We start from the raw sequence: 18,700 nt of genomic DNA, 5'->3' as shown, positions 1-18,700 counted from the left end.
CGAGGTATCATTGTCTGTTTCTCATAACAAGGTAGTGAAGAAATTCCACAGAAGTTGTGGATTTGACAGATGTGGGAGAGAATACCTTCTGGACACTTCTTTAAAATCAAAGTTGTTTCATCTTGCTTTTGTTTTAAGGAACAGAACATATAATCAGCAAGATTTTATCTATTATTTGTATGGCAGAAACTTCCAAATCTTCCCAGCACCTTTCTGTGGGACAACAAAGAGAGAGTTTGCATGCGAATACAGTCAGTCAGACAGGAATGCTAAGGCAGTGGTGATGGTGAATGGTGATGTCTGATGTCTGAAATGGTGAAACTGATGTCTGAATTACCCTTGATAATGTTACCAGGTTAAAAGGAAAGATAGCAGTCACCTTCAGAACTCTTCCTGGCTGTTGTCCCAGAAGAATGCATTATCTGCAATGGAAAGAAAAAAGTAAGCAAGCTGTTTAAGACAAGTAAGGTTGGAGTTAGAACTACTGGATAATAGATTTTGTGTAATTTATTGTTTTCAGTATGTTGGATTTACTGTCTTAAATTAATCTTTCAACTGACATCACTGGAACAAGGGAGTGGTGCTGGTAATGAGCAAGGCCAACTGACTTGTGGTATTAGGGCTAGAGTCAAGAGTCAGAACAAGACTACGGATCCAAACAAGAGGCTCTGGAGTTGTTTGAGGGTGAACCTCAGCTTTTAATACAAACAGGAAATCGTGATTGAAATAGACCCAATATACCCAAGACTCGATTGAAATTGACAAATTATTTGCAAGAGCTATCTAACCTTTATTTACTGTAAGCTCACTATCACATCAAATTTGTTCAATTTTCAAAACGATCCAACTCTTTGCTTTTGGTGTGCATTATATTAGTAGTCAGGGAGAAGGGCTTTAGAGTTCTTGGTATAATCTATAGCAAATAATATTATTTAGTATAAATAGAAAAAAATTAATTCAATAATAATATATTTAACATAAACATCTCTGATAAACTAAACTCTAGTAAATGTTTTAAAAACACAATAATTATAAAAACTTAAGATCAGAACTCTTTGCTGAAAAGAAGCAAAAATCAATTTTACTGAGTTTTAGTTTTCTCTGTAACCGGAACAGGGAATATATACTGCTAGTCCCATGAATGGTACAGACCACTACTTACTGTAATTTTAAAATTATTTTATTTAAATGAATTCGATTATACATGAAAGGTTTTTCCACTGGTAGCAGGGAAGCAGGTACATTTTGATTATCACACCTTGTAGCTCTAAGCTCACAAGCTACAATTAAAACATTCAAGTCAGAAAATAAAGATTGACTGAATTGCTGAAATCATTCTTTATAAAATAAATGTTTTTACCGATTTAAATTAGGAATCATGAGGAAAACATCCTGCTCCCAGGTGCACAAACTTGGCAAAACAGGAATAATAATAAAACAAAATAAAAAACAGATGCAACAACAATTTGTGAAATGAAAAGAATAAATTATACCTAAACTATAAAATAATAGACTCCAACCCAGCAAGCACTTAAACATATGCTTAATTGTAAACAGGTGAGCAGTTAATTTCTAACAAGAAAACTGAGAAGTGAAATGCACTTATGAGGCTGAGGCCCAAGATAGGTATTATTGGCTAGAGTATTAATCAATTAAAAAAGCAATAATAAAGCGAAGGTAGGTAAGTACATTTTAAGTATGTGTGTTTGTGCTATCTTGTTTGACGGATTTGCTTCTTTCCTATGAACTGTATAAGTGAATCATATTGTCACCAGGGAGATGGACTGCAGGTAGGTTTCATAACCCTCCTGGCAGCCTTAACTTTAGCTATTTAAGCTATTCGTCTGATCTCCCTCTGTAGCTAAGGGGGAAGGGAGACATTTCTGTTTTACCTCTTATCATCCTTCAGAGGTACTGATTTATCTCTTGACAATAAAAGGAGCCTAAGTGACTCAGCTTAAATTAAACTAAATAAATATAGCTGGTTACAGTCAGGTGCAATGAAATGTCCTAGGGTCTATTGTTAGAATAAATGAGACACCTATGCACATACTGAACTTAATGAATCTCATTGCAGGAGATCGATATAAGCATCAAGTTACATTTCTTTTAAATTCAGTTGTGCAGAATCTGTTGCAAACAGCTCTTAAAAGATTAGACAGCTCTGCCTCATAATGACACAAAGTACGAAGGAATATAAGCATTAGGTTTCTAGCCTGTATGTTTGTTACTATGTGCAGTCCTGTCGACATACATAATTATTTACAAGATTGTAAAAAACTGTAAGCTTGAGATCAGAATAATGGTGGGTACATGTGAGACTGAAACCTCTCCTGTCCACAAAGCAAAAGCTTTCAGCATTTATCACCTGGCTAAAATGGCTTATATGTTCATCCAAATGCACAGTCACTCACACATGTGGTGTTCACTGGGTCATGCTAGGGGAATACCTTTTGCAATGCACCTAGAGCCCTGCAAATGCTTTGCAGCTTTGGTGCTGATCCAGTCAAGCACAGAAATAACTGTGAAATTACTCATGCTTGCTGTTAATCCCAGCTTTTAAAATGTACAGTTTGTCATCATTTTTCATTGTGGTGAATGTGTGTGTCTGGCCACTTTTGTTTCACAATTGTCTGGTATTTGCCATGGACTCTCTTTTCAGCTTGTGCTGCAGTCATTCACTTTTCACTTGAAAGGACATAATCATACAAAAATCCCTTCAAAACCAGTTTCACTGAAGAAGACACCTAAGCAGGAGAAGCAAGTCTATGATGTAAGATGGAGAGGAATGTGTTTTGACCCTGAAACATCTGCTCTTTTAAAGGTGATGTTACAAATGTTTAACCACATGTATATCTTTCACTCTTAAAAGCTCAACTAAGGAGGAGGAGATGGGGAGTAAGAAACAAAGAAAATGAGATATTAATTATGTTTCCAGATCATACAGAGCAATGAGATGCTGCAAAATTATAGATGATACTGGACAAGAAAAGTAATATGAAAATACCTAATAAAGCTGAAACTACAGGCAAAATGAGATGCATATGAGACAAATACACAGTTGTGTACCCACAGAAAAACACCCAGAAATATGAATACTAAATGTAAAGCCAGAAAGGAATTGAATAAAATTGCAGTTTGCAATGCAATGTGGCATCACAGGTATGCACATGCTTGAGTCTGAATATGTCTTACATCACTGCACTTTTCTCATATACAACTGAAGCACATGCCTAAATGTTTTATTAAATAGGAGTAGTATGTCTACTAACATAATTGAAGTATAGCATGGATTTAAACTGATTTCTGAATGAGGACTTTTGTCATTTAGAAAGGAAAAAAAAGCCATTGTCATAACAGGCAAGAAATGCAGAGCGCTATCTCACAAAGCTTCACAAAGAGGTGTTGACAGGTTCTCTGCCCACAGTTTCTAAGGGGTCTGGCAAGACAATTGGTTTTTATTCCAAGTTCTGAATGAACAGAAATAGTACTGAAGCAGAAATGGGAAACAACCTATGAAATATATGATGAAAAATCTGGCCTAGCTCTACCAAGTAATCCTCTTCAACGTTTTTTTGTTGCCTGAGATCGCAGGAAGTGCTACACTACTGACTGTGTGCGTGAAACTCTGGAGATAACATCTTCGTCTGGCAAAATGAAGATGGTGTGAAATCATCTGGGAACACAGGTAGGTTTCGGTACCATCTTTTGATCAAAATAAGTGTAAGACATGCAAGTCTTCATCTTAAACAAAAGCAAATGCGAATTCCTTAAATACCGAAATTGTTTATGGGGCACTGGTCTGGTTGTTACCATACTGCATGTACACAGAGAAGTAAGATGAGTGTTGCCGAAGCAGTCTAGGAAGGAAGCTTTCCCACCGCTTGACTGTGCCCCAGTGTGTGAAACTGACGGAAGCTTTGGTGCTGAGTATTAGGATGTAAATAACAGTGCTAAGGTGGCTTCCTGTATGCCAGGAAACAGAACTTTGTCCTATCTTGTAAAGGAATAGAGTTTCACAAATGGTATTTCCACAATAGGTCTAGCAAAGCATGGCTGAAGCCCTGTTGGTATGAAAGCAGTGGCATAACTGCAGTGTACACAGTCAGGAAGTCCAGGCTCACTGAAGGGGGACAGGACAAGCAAGGGGCAGGTGGCATATTTGGACCAGGAGCAACAACACTGAAAAGCAGTTGAGTCACAGCTGAAGGGTAATACCATATAGACTGAGGTAGCAGGAATTGAGAGGAAGTTAAGTATATCAAGCACTCTCTGCAATCACGGTTGGTTTTCTTCCTTCTCTTCTGCCGTTGTTACTGCAATGTCTTCTGCAGTGGAGACACGCAAAGAAAGCACCTCACTTCACTTGTCACCATTACTCCCTAACTTGAACAGCCATCATATGCAATCATGTTGACTCCAAATTCTTGTGCAAATCCAAAAACACATAAAAAGTTGCTAGCACAGCACATTCAAGGTTCTGTGCAAACAGTAACTACTCAGCCATCCTAATGTTCCTGTGAGACAAGCTGGTCAATTGATTATTTCTGTTTCCAAAGAGACAGGGCTGAGGTGAATCACAGAATCATGGAATCAACTAGACTGGAAAAGACCTTTAAGATCATCAAGTCCAACCATTACCCCAGCACTGCCAAAGACCACCACTAAAGCGTATCACTGAGGGCCTCATCTACATGGTTTTTGAACCCTTCCAGGGATGGTGATTCCATCACTTCCCTGGGCAGCCTGTTCCAATACTTGATCACCCTCTCTGTGAAGAAATATTTCCTAATATCCAACCTAAACCTCCTCTGGTGCAGCTTGAGGCCGTTACCTCTTGTCCTATCACTTGTTGCCTGGGAGAAGAGACTGACCCCCACCTCACTACAACCTCCTTTCAGGTAGTTGTAGAGAGTGATAAGATCCCCCCTGAGCCTTCTCCAGACTAAAGAACCCCAGTTCCCTCAGCCATTCCTCATAAGACTTGTGCTCCAGACCATTCACCAGCTTTGTTGCCCTTCTCTGGACCCACTCCAGCACCCCAATGTCTTTCTTGTAGTGAGGGGCAGAACTGAACTGAACACAGTATTCTAGGTGTGGCCTCACCAGTGCCGAGTACAGTGGGATGATCACTTCCTTGGCCCTGCTGGCTATGCTGTTTCTGATACAGGCATTTACCTGGATCCTGTAATAGGCTGGTACATTAAAGAATGGAATTGTCTGAAAATTCAGCTCACTTTTTAAAATCAGGGGTTTGATTCATTTACAGATACCATCCCCCCAGAGACCTAAATTTCTCATTTTGTGTTTGTAAAGATCCTGCTGTGGCAGGCCCCTCAGCATCCTTCCCTCCATCCCTCCTCCTTCCTTGCGATGCTTCCCAGCTTTTCCCACCCTGCCTGCTACTTCTGGGACACGCTGCGGCGGGAGACCCCGCAGAAGCAGTATGCAGGATGGAGGAAATCTTTCAAAGACCTGCTCGCACTTCCTCTCCCCCCCTGTCAGCAGCAGCCCCGCACCTCTGGTCTCCAGCTGTGCTGCTGCTGCCCTCTCCCGGGGCGACGCACGGCCCCTTTAAGGCGGCGCGGGGCGCACTGTCCCTTTAAAAGGAGGCGGGCGGGAGGCGGCGGTGGCCGGGGCTATCGTTCTGCCCGCCGGGTTTCCCCCCCTTCCTGCCGGCCCTGCCGTTCGTTAGCCGCCTGTTAAAAAGAGGAGGCAAGATGGCCGAGCTGGGCAGCAAAGGGGTCACCGCCGGGAAAATCGCCATCAACGTTCAGAAGAAGCTGACTCGGGCGCAGGAGAAGGTAAAGGGAGAAGGGGGGTACCGCCGGCTTCCCGGGATGCGGGGAGCGATGCGGGTACCGGGAATGACACCTCCCCCCTGGGCGCTGGCAGCTGCTTTCTCTGCGAATTTAGGGCCCCTTTGCATCCTGAGAATGCAGGATACTGCTGTTCGAGCTGTAGGGGGTTGCCATCCGTCTGCAGAAACACGGCATCGAGTGCAGCTGGGAGAAGGGAGGGAGGACGGAACGCCGCACGCTTGTTTTGAACATGTAGATGCTTATTGTTTCAGCAGGAGGAGATCTTCTTTCCACTGTATGTAGGTTGTGCTTTATGCGGCAGTATCAAGCTGTATTTTAAAATAACGCTAAAAGACGGCGAGGAAGAGGAGATGGGCACTCGTGTCCTTATCTTCTAGCAACATGGCATAACAGCGGCTACTTGCTTTACTGACCTTGAGCTCCAGATTTTGGAATGGTGGTAAAGCAAAAGCCATACGGTTTTTAAAGACTCTGCTGATGTCTGCTAAGGGAGGAGTGCTTTTTGAATCCCGGGAGCCCTTTTGCTGCTCTCCGCTCACCTCTGTGCCAGCAAAAGGTGCCAGGAATATGCAATGGATACTTTTCATGTTCATCTCTCTGGCATGCTGCATCTGATGCCAGATGCCAGCTCTGTGTAGGGATTATCAGACATTTTACGCAGGGACATTGATCAGCTGCTTTTATCTCTGGCACACTCATCTTGGCTTTCAGTGATTTGCTGTGAGATGACATTGACTGAATAAGGACTGGTGCATCTTTGAGGGAGGGAGGGAGGGTAAACAGATCTGCCCTGCTACTGCTCTTGTTCCCTGGGAGTTATCTTTAGCAGCTAGATTTAATCTAGCAGGTTCGGGGTTGGATGCAGTGCTGGCATGAGCCTTGTACCCATCGCCGGCACTTATAAAATGCTGATGGGTCAGAATGGCAACCCAAACTTGCCAGGCCTAATGCTGCATATGCTGCTTCCACTAGTTTAAGCTCATTTGCTGAAACTAGGAGTATGATTTAAACTTGCCTGACTGCTTAGTAAAAATCCCAAGTGAACAGCAGGTCCGGTATGGAATTGACTGCAGCAACAAGGTCCTGGCTTTGCTCTGAACATTAGAGTGAGCATGGCCATGTCTGTGTTTTTTTCCCCTTACTGTGGTTCCAAGAGGACACAGGATGGGAAATTTGTCTCCTAGTATCTGGTGCACCCTGAACTCATCATAGATGATAAATTAATTTGGTATTAGCCACCAGATGGCAACCATATTTTTAGTTAATATTAAGGTCAGTGGTAAAGGCTTGAGCTCCTTGGCCTGCTAACAAAGTTATTGTATTTATCGGTGCAACTTGGAGCCAAATGTGGCCTACCAGGCCCTTCCCTGCCGTCTTATCTCAGTGCATGCAGGTTCTTTTCATAGGGAGAATTTTCCACAAATTCCTCTCAACTGGAGATCCAGTTCACTTCCTTGCTTGTTCCCTGGTGGTGACTGGGGAAGTGGGAGCCACAACAATCATAATCAAGAGTTTAGCCGTGTGTTGCAGGTGATTTGCACAATCTGGAACTGGCTGTTTTCTCTTTATGCTGAAAAAGCACACCTCATTTCTGTCAAAGGAGCAAAGGAAAAGAAACCCAAAGCACTTGCTGATTAAGTTAACACAAATTCTAGACCCTTCTGCTATTGTTAAACTAATGCAAACGAAACAACTTTGGGATCTCAAAAAAAAAATTAAATAAATAATTGGCATTGCTTGCTTCATGGTCTGACTTGCTCCTTTGTACATCTACAGCTTCATCCGTAACACTTCCGCTTTAGTGGAGCATTAGGTGTTTTACCCTTGTCTCTCAGGGACAGACTTTCACTAAGTCAAACATATGAATGTTAACTTTCAGCTTGTGAGGAAAGATACAGCTGAATATGAAGTAACAAGGAAAGCCGTACTGGTGTTAGTCTTGTGGTATTTAGCCTGTGATACTGTGTTTAGCAGGAAGGTTAAACCATGTGTCTGAAGGTAAGGATCAGCTGTTTAAATAATTAAAATTTAAAAAAAAAGGTTAAGCACACGTGTACAGAGATAGATCTGGGTACACAACAGCACTTAAAAATATATTAGGTTTTCATAAAGGGATGCTGACTGGGATTGAACTTTCCTTTTGAGGCTTAAGAAAGCTGACAGTGTTCCTTTCACGTATCTTCTTTCAGTTTGAATCTAGGGTAAAAATTCTTCCCTTCAGAGTGATATCTTCCTCCCAACTTGAACCCTGAGGCTTTGACTTCAGCAGTTTCCTTCATAGTGAATTTAAGCCTTGTGTTAAGCAAAGAATGATGTCTTTTTGTTCGATGCAGAATTCACACTGAAACACTGTATACATCCTTTTTTCCCCTTCTGAGATGGCTATTATGTAAAGTATGTAAGATATTCCTTCAGAAGTACTGTTTGTTTTGAGTCTTTCAGCAAAACTGTTGGCTATTTTTGGAAGATATTTTCTCAATTCCACAGGAAATATGGGGCAGAAGGGTTGACTATGCTGTTTGCAATTGGGATGGCATCCTTTAACGTCTCTAGTCAAAGGTAGCCTCAAGTAGAATATTTGGCAATAATTTGCCCATTGTCCAGTGAAATGCATCAAGTAAGTTGATGCCTCTGTCCAGAGGAGCCTGCCTAGCAGAAAGGACCCATGCAACTGTTTTGAACTCATCTATCATCCTTTGCAACTCACAATTGGGAGATTAGGCTGGGAGTCATGCTTTGTTCATCCTGCAATTAGCTGAGGGATTTTCAGACTGAGATATTGAGCTCTGAACCTTAATTCTAAACTCCCAAAAATGGAGTAAATTTGTAATAGCTCCAATGTCACGGTGTCTTGGAGAGAGCCTAGTGTTTGCAAGGCCTTTTAAACTTTGCCACAAAGGATTTGAAGGTTTTTTCCTTTATGTCTGTAATCCATCATCTTAGTTACAGTTTATGTTTCTTCTATGTGGTCAATTTTTATCTTATATTTTGAAATTTTCAAAAATCTCCCCAATTTCTACAGTTCTCTTTTTTTTTTTTTTTTTTTTTTTTCCTTGAAAAGTGTCCTGTTTCTGGATGTGTCAGTCTGCACAAACATTTCTGCTTTGAACAAATTAAAACAGCATCTTTGTGACTTGATGCATTCCTGGTGCAAGGGTGACTCCTCTGAGAGGTTCCAGGAGAGGGTTGAGCTTGGGGACCAAATGGATTGGGTTTTGTTGCTTGGCTGGCAGTGAGCATCCTCGTCACAGGATCAAGATCTTTGTTTTCCACCAGCATGTTAGGCAGAGATTCAGGGTGGAAAGATGGCATTGGCTGGGTAAGCACTGACTGACAATTTAAATAGCGTACAGATGTACAGATTAATAGGCACATCTGAGAAGGTGAACTGTAAAGCTGACATTGGAAAGAGAAGTTTTTTCCTTGGGAGGGTTTTTTTTTTTTGTTTGTTTGGTTTTTTTGTTGTTTGTTTTTTTTTGGGGTGTGTGTGTGTGGAGAGGAATAGAAAGAGATGAACTTATTCTTAATGTGCCACAGCTCTGAGTGAGAGTGGGCTTACATATATTAATACATGGTGTGGGGAGTTTTACTTTGAACTAGGCCAGGTTGGATGGGGCTTTGAGCAACCTGGTCTAGTGGAAGACGTCCCAGTCTGTGGCAGGGGGTTTGAACTAGATGATCTTTAAGGTCCCTTCCAACCCAAACCATTCTGTGATTCTGTGATTTTTCCTTTTCTAGACTTCAAGCGTGGGAAGTTCCTATCCTATAGGAGTGTTGGTCTCCTGCTCTTTTTTTTATTACAAAGCTGGGCAAAATGAGAAGTCTGTGTCCTGTGACAGATATAGGCTGTCACATTTTTTTCATTTTTTGTTTACTCTGATGTACTAACAAACCAAAGCATCCCCTTTTCGCCCTCTCTGTCCCCAACCAAAGGGGAAGGCTTTGCTCCAGGGTGCCAGGACCTGGAAAAGTTCAGCTTGGACATCCAAACTCCCTTGCATTAGGGAGTATCATTTAGGTTGTAGATTCTGCCACTGACTTCCCATGTGTCTGTGAGATATCACCTCTGCTTTATTTCTTGGCTTACTTGGTTTATCCCACCAGTTTTTACCCACATATATGTTTGCAAAGTTTCCCTGATTAAACCTTCTATCAGAGCAAAGTTCTGCTCTCCTCTGGCCACACATTCCAAGGAGGCTGGACTGTAGCCTTGATCTCAAAGGACTAGTATGACCATAGTTATTGGTAGCCAGGCTTTCTGATGCTTATTCCCTGCCCACAACAGTGCAAAAAACCCATAAACCCCAAGAGATTTATATGCAAGTAAACCAAAGGCTTTGCGAAAGAATTTGCAGCCCAGCAAGGAGAAATAACCAAGGATACTGGCCCTGAAAAGGAAGGTGGAGGACTGCTTTTGGCAGGCCACTGCAGCCTGATCTCCTAATGCTTTTTCCAATTAATTTGTCTCATGTAACAATCATAGTTGCACAGGCTGACTGCTGTCCAGAAAGGATCTTTTCTTTTCCTAGAACATTTGTTTCTTTCCCCTTGTAATCCCTTGCTGGACATGAGGAGGTTATGATTTGGGTGGAGTAGGGTTTGCAGAAGGCATGGCTTGCGTTTTGTGTTTGCCCTGATATGGCCTTTTTTTTTTTTCCCCTGCCTTGTAAGACAGACTCCAATAGGTGGAGCGTGGCAGGTAGGAACACCTAGAATGAAATCTAAGCCCTGTTGAAGCAGGTGGGAGTATATACCAATGAGCAGAACCCAGGAACCTTAGACCAAATTTAAATACACGTGTCTTCAGGATTCAGCTGTCAAGAGTCTGCCTGATCTGTAGAACAACTGCAGATGGGGAGGTAGGCCTTACATAATGGTAGGCAGAGAAAGCTCTTTTATTGAGAAGTAAGTACCACATCAACCTACTTGGAAGAAGTTCCTTGTTGGTTTTCCTACTGTTTCTTCTAAGCTTCTATGGATTTTGCTTGACTTTGCATAGGGTAGGATTATTTGGTGGCAATCTGCCTTGTGCCAGTGAAGTGCAAATAGCCTGAAGAGCTACAAAAGTTAGTCGTTCTCTTGCTGAGCTGTCCTGAAACTTTCTTCTTTTTTTTTTTTTTTGTTTGGTTTTGGTTTTGGTGTTTTTTTTTTGGTTTTTTTTTTTTTCTGGAGGACTCCCTAGGTGACAAGGAAAGGGCTTTTTACTTTATATCTGTTAGCTTGCTTTCTTAGGAATGCAGGGCTTAGGTGACAGGTAGAGTCTCAAAGGTACTTTATGCCCAAAAGTTGCTGGAAAACAGGCACTGAATAGAGGAGAGAGATCTGAATTAATGCCCCTAATGTACAGATGATACCGGTATGAGCTCAGACTGTATTACTGGGTAACGGATAATCTGCATGGGGTAGGGAGGAGGTGAAATAGGAAACTGTGTACCACATGTTTCCTTACCCATGGAATGGTTTGATTGGCAGGGTGCTTACAGTGCCCTAGTGAAGGTGCCCCTCTGTCTGGGTCTTGACAACAGATTTCATCTCAGAAGCAAGATGTCTTGGATGGATGAATTTTCTGATGGGAAAAGGCCCGGCCCTTTCCTGGTCACTTTATCTTCCCTGTAAGATCTAGTCTTACAGCTAGCCCTTTTCAGTGCAGTTCTTGTGAAGAGAAGAAGGTTCATAAAGGAGGACCTGGAAGATCTCAGTGAAGACTTTTGGTGAGGCTCTAGGCAGGATAGAATTAGTGTTACAGAAGTTGTCTGTTGGGGGATGCTATCAGACTCGTCTGTCTTCTTCCTCCATCACGCATACTGATTGTTAAGCAAGATTTTGTGTTTCCAGACACAAATGTTTTTTTGCAACATTGCAAATGCTTTTGGCACATGACTAGCAAACAACGTGGCTAGCCAAGCTGTTGAGGAAAGCTGCAGGCAGCCTGAGGTGTTCAGCATCTAGCTGGACTGGCGTCTTTGGGAATAATGCAAGTTTTCCTTTGTTCCTGACTCTCTGGACAGAGAGATAAGACACTGTTGCTTGGGACCAAATGTCTCATAAAGCTCTGGTTCTAAAAACTGAAGTGATAAGAGGCAGCTTAGGTTGACAGGTATCAGAGCGGCTGGTTTTTTGCACTGCTGTGATGGTGACCAGACACCTGGGCTGCCCACTGTATGAGTTCTGCAGCTTTGCAAGGATCATCTTACGGTCCTGGCTGTCTACCTGTACATGTAGGGATCAGACTGTCTTCCCAGAAGTGCTGTACTGGCAGCTTGATGTTGTCATGAAGATAGACTCAATTTGCCCAAGCAGAACAGACCTGTTTTGTTTAGCTGGCCTCGCTCAGCTCCCTAAGTGGGCTGGCTAATTCAGGGTGTGCAGACCAGCCCCTTCTGTTATGGGATGAGGCTATGTTAATGTTGACCAGAAGACTGTGCATTCTTCAACCCACAGCAGTGAAATGGGAACAAATACTAAAATACAAATAAAGCCTCCTTAAGAGTGCTTCTGGCAGGTGGAATAGTGCATCAAGGCCTATTTTGACATCAGCCTGTATTTTAGCCTTCTCTTGAAGGACTGTGTATTTGCTTTTCTCCAACAACTGCAATACTGAATGCGTGAGTGCTGAGCTAAAAGGGGGCATCTCTCACAGGAAGGGGTTGGAAGAAAGTAATTTACATTATCTTGCTATTTAAAATAAATTTTAAATATGGTATTGTTTGACCAGTACTGTCAGGACAGGAGTGAGATACCTCTGCAGAGTCACCTGAACTGTTGGCAGTAGTGCAAGGAATGAATAAATATTGGCAAGTGTTTTTTGAGCAGGTGCAAGTGACTGATGGACCTCAGACAGTTCAGGTTTCCCTCGGAACATCTCCTGGCTCTGCTAGCCTCTGAAGCTGCTTGATCTTCATAAAGCTGGCAAGTACTGCAGGGTAGGTTCCATCTCACATTCCTGGAGAAAAAATGGTAATATAGTTATTAGCAGAAAATAGGATTAATGAATCTTGGTTTAGGTTGCATTTTCATTATGCAAGCTTGCTTGCATTTTTTTGTGTCTTAGCTGCTACTCAGAAAGTACCTCTCTTTAGATTTGTAGTTCTGTAGTTTGCAGGAGCAGCCCCAGTAAATTGGCTGGACAACTGCTTAATGAATTCCCCCTGCTGCCTTTTCCTAAGTTTTTCTTTGGTTATGTTGAGAGCTTGCATTCAGCAAGAGTTTGGATGCTAATTATATTTTGAGGAAGACTTGGAAGCCAGAGCTTGGCATTGCACAGACCTAAAGAGGTCTCTCAGAATCACTATGAAGAAGCTTTATGAATTGAGGAATAGGTGCTGTGTTTGCTCAGACCTCTGCACGTACATGTGTATAATAGATTTCCCGTATAATAGTTTTCCCCCCCCCCCCCCCCCCCCGTTATTTAGGCTGTGTATAAACTTTGCTCAGACCTGTGGCTGGCAGGTTGAAGTTTTTGAAAGTCACCATTTCTAGAGGGGTGCAGTTAGGAGAGTCATAGAAGCCAGACAGTGTCTCCTTTCTTCTTGTCTCTTTCTTTAGAAGAAAGGAGAAGTCTGGGTGGCAGTTTGTTCTTAATATAGGCTGCCAGGCAGGATGGAGAGTGCAAACTTTACTAAAAAGGAGGAAAGCAGTAGTTGAAACAACTAATCCCTCTGTGAAAACCAGGGGCCACATTTAGTCTTTTGATGATACACGGATATCAAAGCCTGAAGTACTGCTCTCTTTGCAAGGATTTGACATGCAAATTCAGAAAGCTGGTAACCTGTTCTGAAATGATTTATTTTTTTGTAGTTCTTCATTGATCATGTTTGGTTTGTTTATTTTAAGGAGCCTTAGAACTTTCTGTTAAACTGGCCACACTATTTTCTCAGTTCTTTTCGAAGTTACCTTTTCAGGAGGAAGATTAAAGATTGTTATAGCTGAAGTAGAAACATTTTTCACTGAGCAATTGCTAACACTCTCCTTTGAAACTGCATTAGACAGAACTGCAGTGCTTGTTTGCCAGCAGGGACAGAAAGGGAACTTCAGTGGTGCAGGAACTACCGTGTTTGAAAGCACAGCTAAAAGTGTTTACACTTTCCCCCCCCCCCCTTTGTGCTACTTGCATAAAGGCTTGATTGCACATTTTATCAGGCCAGAAATAATAATGCCTGAATTGACCAACTCAGAGCTGAGTTTGAAGGTATTTGCAGAGTGAATTAGCAATTCTGTCCCAATGGAGATATTTGGAGTGGTGCCAGCGACAGATGTGAATGTATACCAAATAAGGAATAAAGACTGACATTTGAAGAAAATGAAGATCTCTGCATTATTAAGAGAAAAGCTGGTCCTATGGCTCTCTAGTACCCTTGTAGGTAATGTTTACCCATATAGCAAGTCTTTTCATCCTACCAGCTCCGGGAGTCCGAGTGTGAAAGGCCCAACCTTATTTCCATTCCTGCTTCCTCAGCCAGTGGTGGGGGGGAGGGCAAATAATATATTTTAAAAAATGCAGGGAATTTTGGATTTTCAAGCAGTCAAGTGGTGTCTTAGGGGAATACTTCCCCCTCTGTGGGTACATGACCCCTCTGGTCTAAATCTTGATGCTGACACAAGAGACCAAAAAGGGGATCAACTTATTGTGGGAGGGGACAGCATGTTTCAAAGGTTAGTTTGAAAATATACTTGGGAAAACTTCTGATGAGAAGGATGGCAGGCTCTATGAGAGAAACAGTGCTCAGGAAGGGCTTAAATGTGTTGGGATGGAGAAATATACTTGGGTTTTGCATTGAAATTGATACACTCCTTATGGTGTAGGTTCATCAGCTGAGGACTGAAATGCCTGTTCTCCTGTGTATTTGACCGACTTCTACAGTAGGAGAATACTAGGGGTTTTTCTCTTTCCTGTCTGTTCAGACTGAACAACCATTGCAAAAGGCCAAGCCTAGCTGTCTGTTAATAAACTTGAGCCATTGAAAGAACGTACCCATTCTGATAACGTTTCCCTCGACATGAATACAGACAGTATGATTGTTTGTTAGTGTGTGCAGTCAGATCGTATTATATATTACCAAAAAAGGCCATTCCCTATCCTGAAACAATTCTAATGTCAATATTGGGCAGTCTCAGTTAGCTAAGATGATTCTGGTTTGTTTCAGTAAGATTCTGTATTCCAGAAGATTTAAAAGGGTTTTCAGATATTTTAGCAGAGGTTTGGTGAGGATGGTTTTGTACACAAGGGTGCTGGGCTGTTTTTGAACAGCAAAATCTTTATGAAAATACATAAGCTGAAGAAATTGTAAAACCAGATTGGCTTCCTTTGGAGTGGAAGAACAGTTATATGTGCGGAGCTGGGAGAGTCTGGACTGACTGTGGTGGTAGTGAGGTCAGGGAAAGTCAGAGGGATGATGTGATCAGTTGATTGTAGAGCCCTGTAGTGGTAAGCTACATCCAATTGCTTATGGTCTGGGACTTCTCTGTGGATGGATATCAGAGTCAGTTGGTAGACTGGAACTTTTTGCCAAGCTGGAGGCTTTTGCTGTCCTTATTCCCCGACCCTTGGTGAACATAAGTAATTCTAGAAGGGAGTGTGTGTTATCAGGGCTTGATGCCCTTACTACGTGGTTGTGGGTATAGTAAGTGAAAAGAGCTGTGTTGTCATGCTGGATGAAGGGAATGACTTTGAGCTGGGTGAGATTTTTCTAAGCTGTCGGTCCCAAGTCTCCAGTTGAGGCCTTACTTTTTGAGAAGGCTCTTTGGGAAGCACGCTGTGGTGCTTTTCCTCTCCAAAGACAATACAATGTGGCCCAGATCCTAGCAAGTGCTCTGGCAAAGAAGACGGTGGGCTCATTCACAGCGTAAAAACTTGGCCTGTGAAGCCCAGTTCTCAAATTTGCTGTTACTCATCCTTCAGCTCTTCTGAAGTAGAAGCAGTGGAAAGGAAGAAGAGCTGTTCAAAAGCTGTTTGGGAAGATGGGAAGAACCAACAGGAGCTGATCATCTGTTTTGCTCCATATGTCCCCACTTCGATGATACAAATTGCACTTTGATCCCTTGTAGCAATCAGCCTCTGGCTCAGGGATTCCCAACAGCTCATCCAAATATCTGTCCTGCATTTGAGAAACTCCCATCCTTGTTCAGCAAGGTGATTGTGAACCTCTACAGGAGCCTTCCTAGCCTCTTAGGGGCTCTGCATCCAGCCTGTCCCTTCTGGAGTCTCTCACGTCATTCTGCCTTATAAGAACTCCTCTGCCCCCTCTCCCTCCTAGCACACACCTGCTCCTTTATCTCTTTCTCCAGCTCAGGCATGGCCCCAAATGACATTTACGTTTTGTCCTGATTGGGTTGCTTCATTTTGCATTAGGGGTTGCATAAAAATAAACATACTTCTTGCAAATGTATCAGCATTTAAAATGAGTGTTGCAGAGGAGGAGGTGGCAGAGGACATGAGAAGGGGGATTTGATTTGTGCAAACAGCACTATTTGTGCTATCTATTCCTCTTACTAGTGTTACTGTTGGCTATAGATAGGGTTTAATTAATCTATTTTAAATGCCTACCCAAGTAATAGACATTGATGTTGCTGAAGTCCTGTTGCCTGGAATGTCACATTGATGCCAGCTGAATGAAGTGATGCCATTTGGCCTTATTAACGGCAGAGCTACAATGTAGCTTACTATCCAGCTCCACAGTTGTGGCTGCTTTCTTAGTCTCTGTTTTGGTATCTGGAAATTTACCTGCTTTCTTGGAGCCTCTTTGACATTTCCTGCTTCTTTGTTTTCAGGGTATTGATAGATATGTATTCTCTCCAGTCTCTGATTTGCTGAAAAGCAGGAACTCTGGAGAGCTCAGTGTTTTTACCTGCCTGCTTTGAATAAGAGCAAATCAAATGGGGGAAAAAAAAAAATAATGCCCAGAAAGTGATGAATTAGGCATACAAGTGCAGATGGGCAGGATGGCTTGGTAGCACAAGCTCATCTAACAAGTGTGCATTCCATGGCCTGTTTCTTGGGCAGTTATGTGGTAGAGTGGTAGACATGTGCAGCTAGTGTGTCCCAGCCTTGACAAACCAAGGCTGAATGGTGAAGATGACCCTTATACAACCATGTGTCTTCTGGTGAAGCTGTGAGTTTTCAGCATCTCTGGTATCTGGCCACCTGCTTAAGATGTCAAGGTTGAATCACTGAAAGTCTGAAAACTCTGGCTTAAGCTCTCAAGATTCTTAATCTCCCACACTTCTTGAGGTAGGTGCCTGCTTCTGGCTCTGGGTTTATTCTGATGAAAGAAGTCAGCACTTCCGAATGGTTATCCCACTGCCGTTTCTTGCCCTGTGCACTTGCTGCTGGAACACTTTGTGCAAGTCTCCATCCGCTTGCCTGTAGAGAAAATCTTGTCTTTGTCACACCAGCAGTTTGAACTGACCCAGCTGCTCCTACTGGGGCAGGAATTTCACATCACACTTAAACCACATCTACCACTGAGATGTGTCATCTCCAGCTGCTTACTTTCTCTTCCTTTCTTTGACCTGATGCAAGTATGGGTGAGTCAGCAGGACAATGGGTCAGTGGGGTAATGCCTGAGCTGGGATGTTGGAGTCTCCTTCTCTGGAGTCATTCAAAATCCACCTGGACACATTCCTGTGTAACCTGTTCCAGGTGGCCCTGCCATGGCAGGGGGGTTGGACTAGATGATCTCCAGAGGCCCTAAGGATTCTGTGAATAGCCTCTTTCCTAGCTCAGTTTGACTAGGCCATAGCTAGCACCTGACTTCTTAAGTTTGCATTCAGTTTCCCTTGTATTCTGATTCTCTGAAACCCCTGACTGAAGGTTGTAAAACAGAAAAATAGGAAAAAATTGAAAGTGAAGACTGAATAACATTTGCTGGGGTTTATTTTTATTCTCGGAAGCTTGGGTGATGACCCAATATGTTTTCCTAGTAATCTTTCATAAAGCAAGGCAAGCTCATGCATTTGTAGAAGGGGGGAAAGAACTACAGTGAGTTTGACCTGGAGGGAAGATGATGTATTTGTCAGATGTTTGTGGGTCAGAGAGTGGATGCTACACAGATATATATTTAAGGAAGAAAAAAGCAAGAAATAATTATTGTTTCAGTTTCTTGTACCGTGTTTTTTATAGCTGAGAACCAACCCTTGAATTTATACTAAGGTACAAGCTTAGTGCATGGGCTGTGCCTATCGTACAAGGCAGTCATAATGTGAAATTACCTAAAGAAATATGAGAGATAAAAGTAACGAAACAAGACTAAATCAGCTAATGTAGCTGGTTTTGAAGGTGCTTGGATGATCAAGGGATAGACAGACATTGATACATGCAAGGGTATGAGCATAGCAAGATATGACTGCAGAGACCGAGCTATGACATCAGGTCAGCGAGAAGGGAAATTGCTTTTCTATACTGTCACAGCACTACTCCTGCTGTATCATGACTTAATTTAGACTTACATGATGCTAGGAGCTAAACTGTGGGTGAAGAGAGAGGGAGAAACAACCTAAAATGTTAAAAACAATTAAGAGGCAAAAGTCTTAATATAAAAAGTCCCAGAATGTCAGGATTTGGGTCAGTGCTGTATACGCTCTGGGGGCTCTAGCCAGTTCGCCAACGCAAGACTTGTTCCTCTTCTAAGAGCCTTTGTGGGAGAGGAAGTGGTTGGTTTGAGCCCCTGGTTATATTTGTAAGAGAACCTTTCCACTTGACTGATTTGTCATGTGCAAAGGTAGTGAGAAATAATGGTTGCACAACATCTGGAGAACTGAGGATTTATTTGTGTGTTTTTGTAAACATACTGCAGAAGTGCTTTGAGGAAAATAGCTCTTGCATCATGGAGGTGTACTGTGTATTTTCCTAAACTTCCAGTGTGGCTGTTTACATGTGGAAA

The 18,700-nt window shown here is 42.4% G+C and overlaps 1 protein-coding gene across 6 annotated transcripts in view; it reads left to right on the top strand.

Moving 5' to 3' along the window:
- Positions 1-5,720: 5,720 nt before the first annotated feature.
- Positions 5,721-18,700, top strand: part of BIN1 (bridging integrator 1) — a 92,525-nt gene continuing 79,545 nt past the window's right edge. For all 6 annotated transcript variants that reach the window (XM_010020500.1, XM_010020499.1, XM_010020497.1 and 3 more), the window contains exon 1: positions 5,721-5,804. In XM_010020500.1, coding sequence (XP_010018802.1) covers positions 5,721-5,804 — 84 coding nt within the window. The remainder of the gene's footprint in view (positions 5,805-18,700) is intronic.

The sequence above is a fragment of the Nestor notabilis genome, unplaced genomic scaffold, assembly GCF_000696875.1.
Source record: "Nestor notabilis isolate BGI_N333 unplaced genomic scaffold, ASM69687v1 scaffold12348, whole genome shotgun sequence".
Lineage (NCBI taxonomy): Eukaryota > Metazoa > Chordata > Aves > Psittaciformes > Psittacidae > Nestor > Nestor notabilis.
This window is presented reverse-complemented; position numbering and strand designations above follow the sequence as displayed.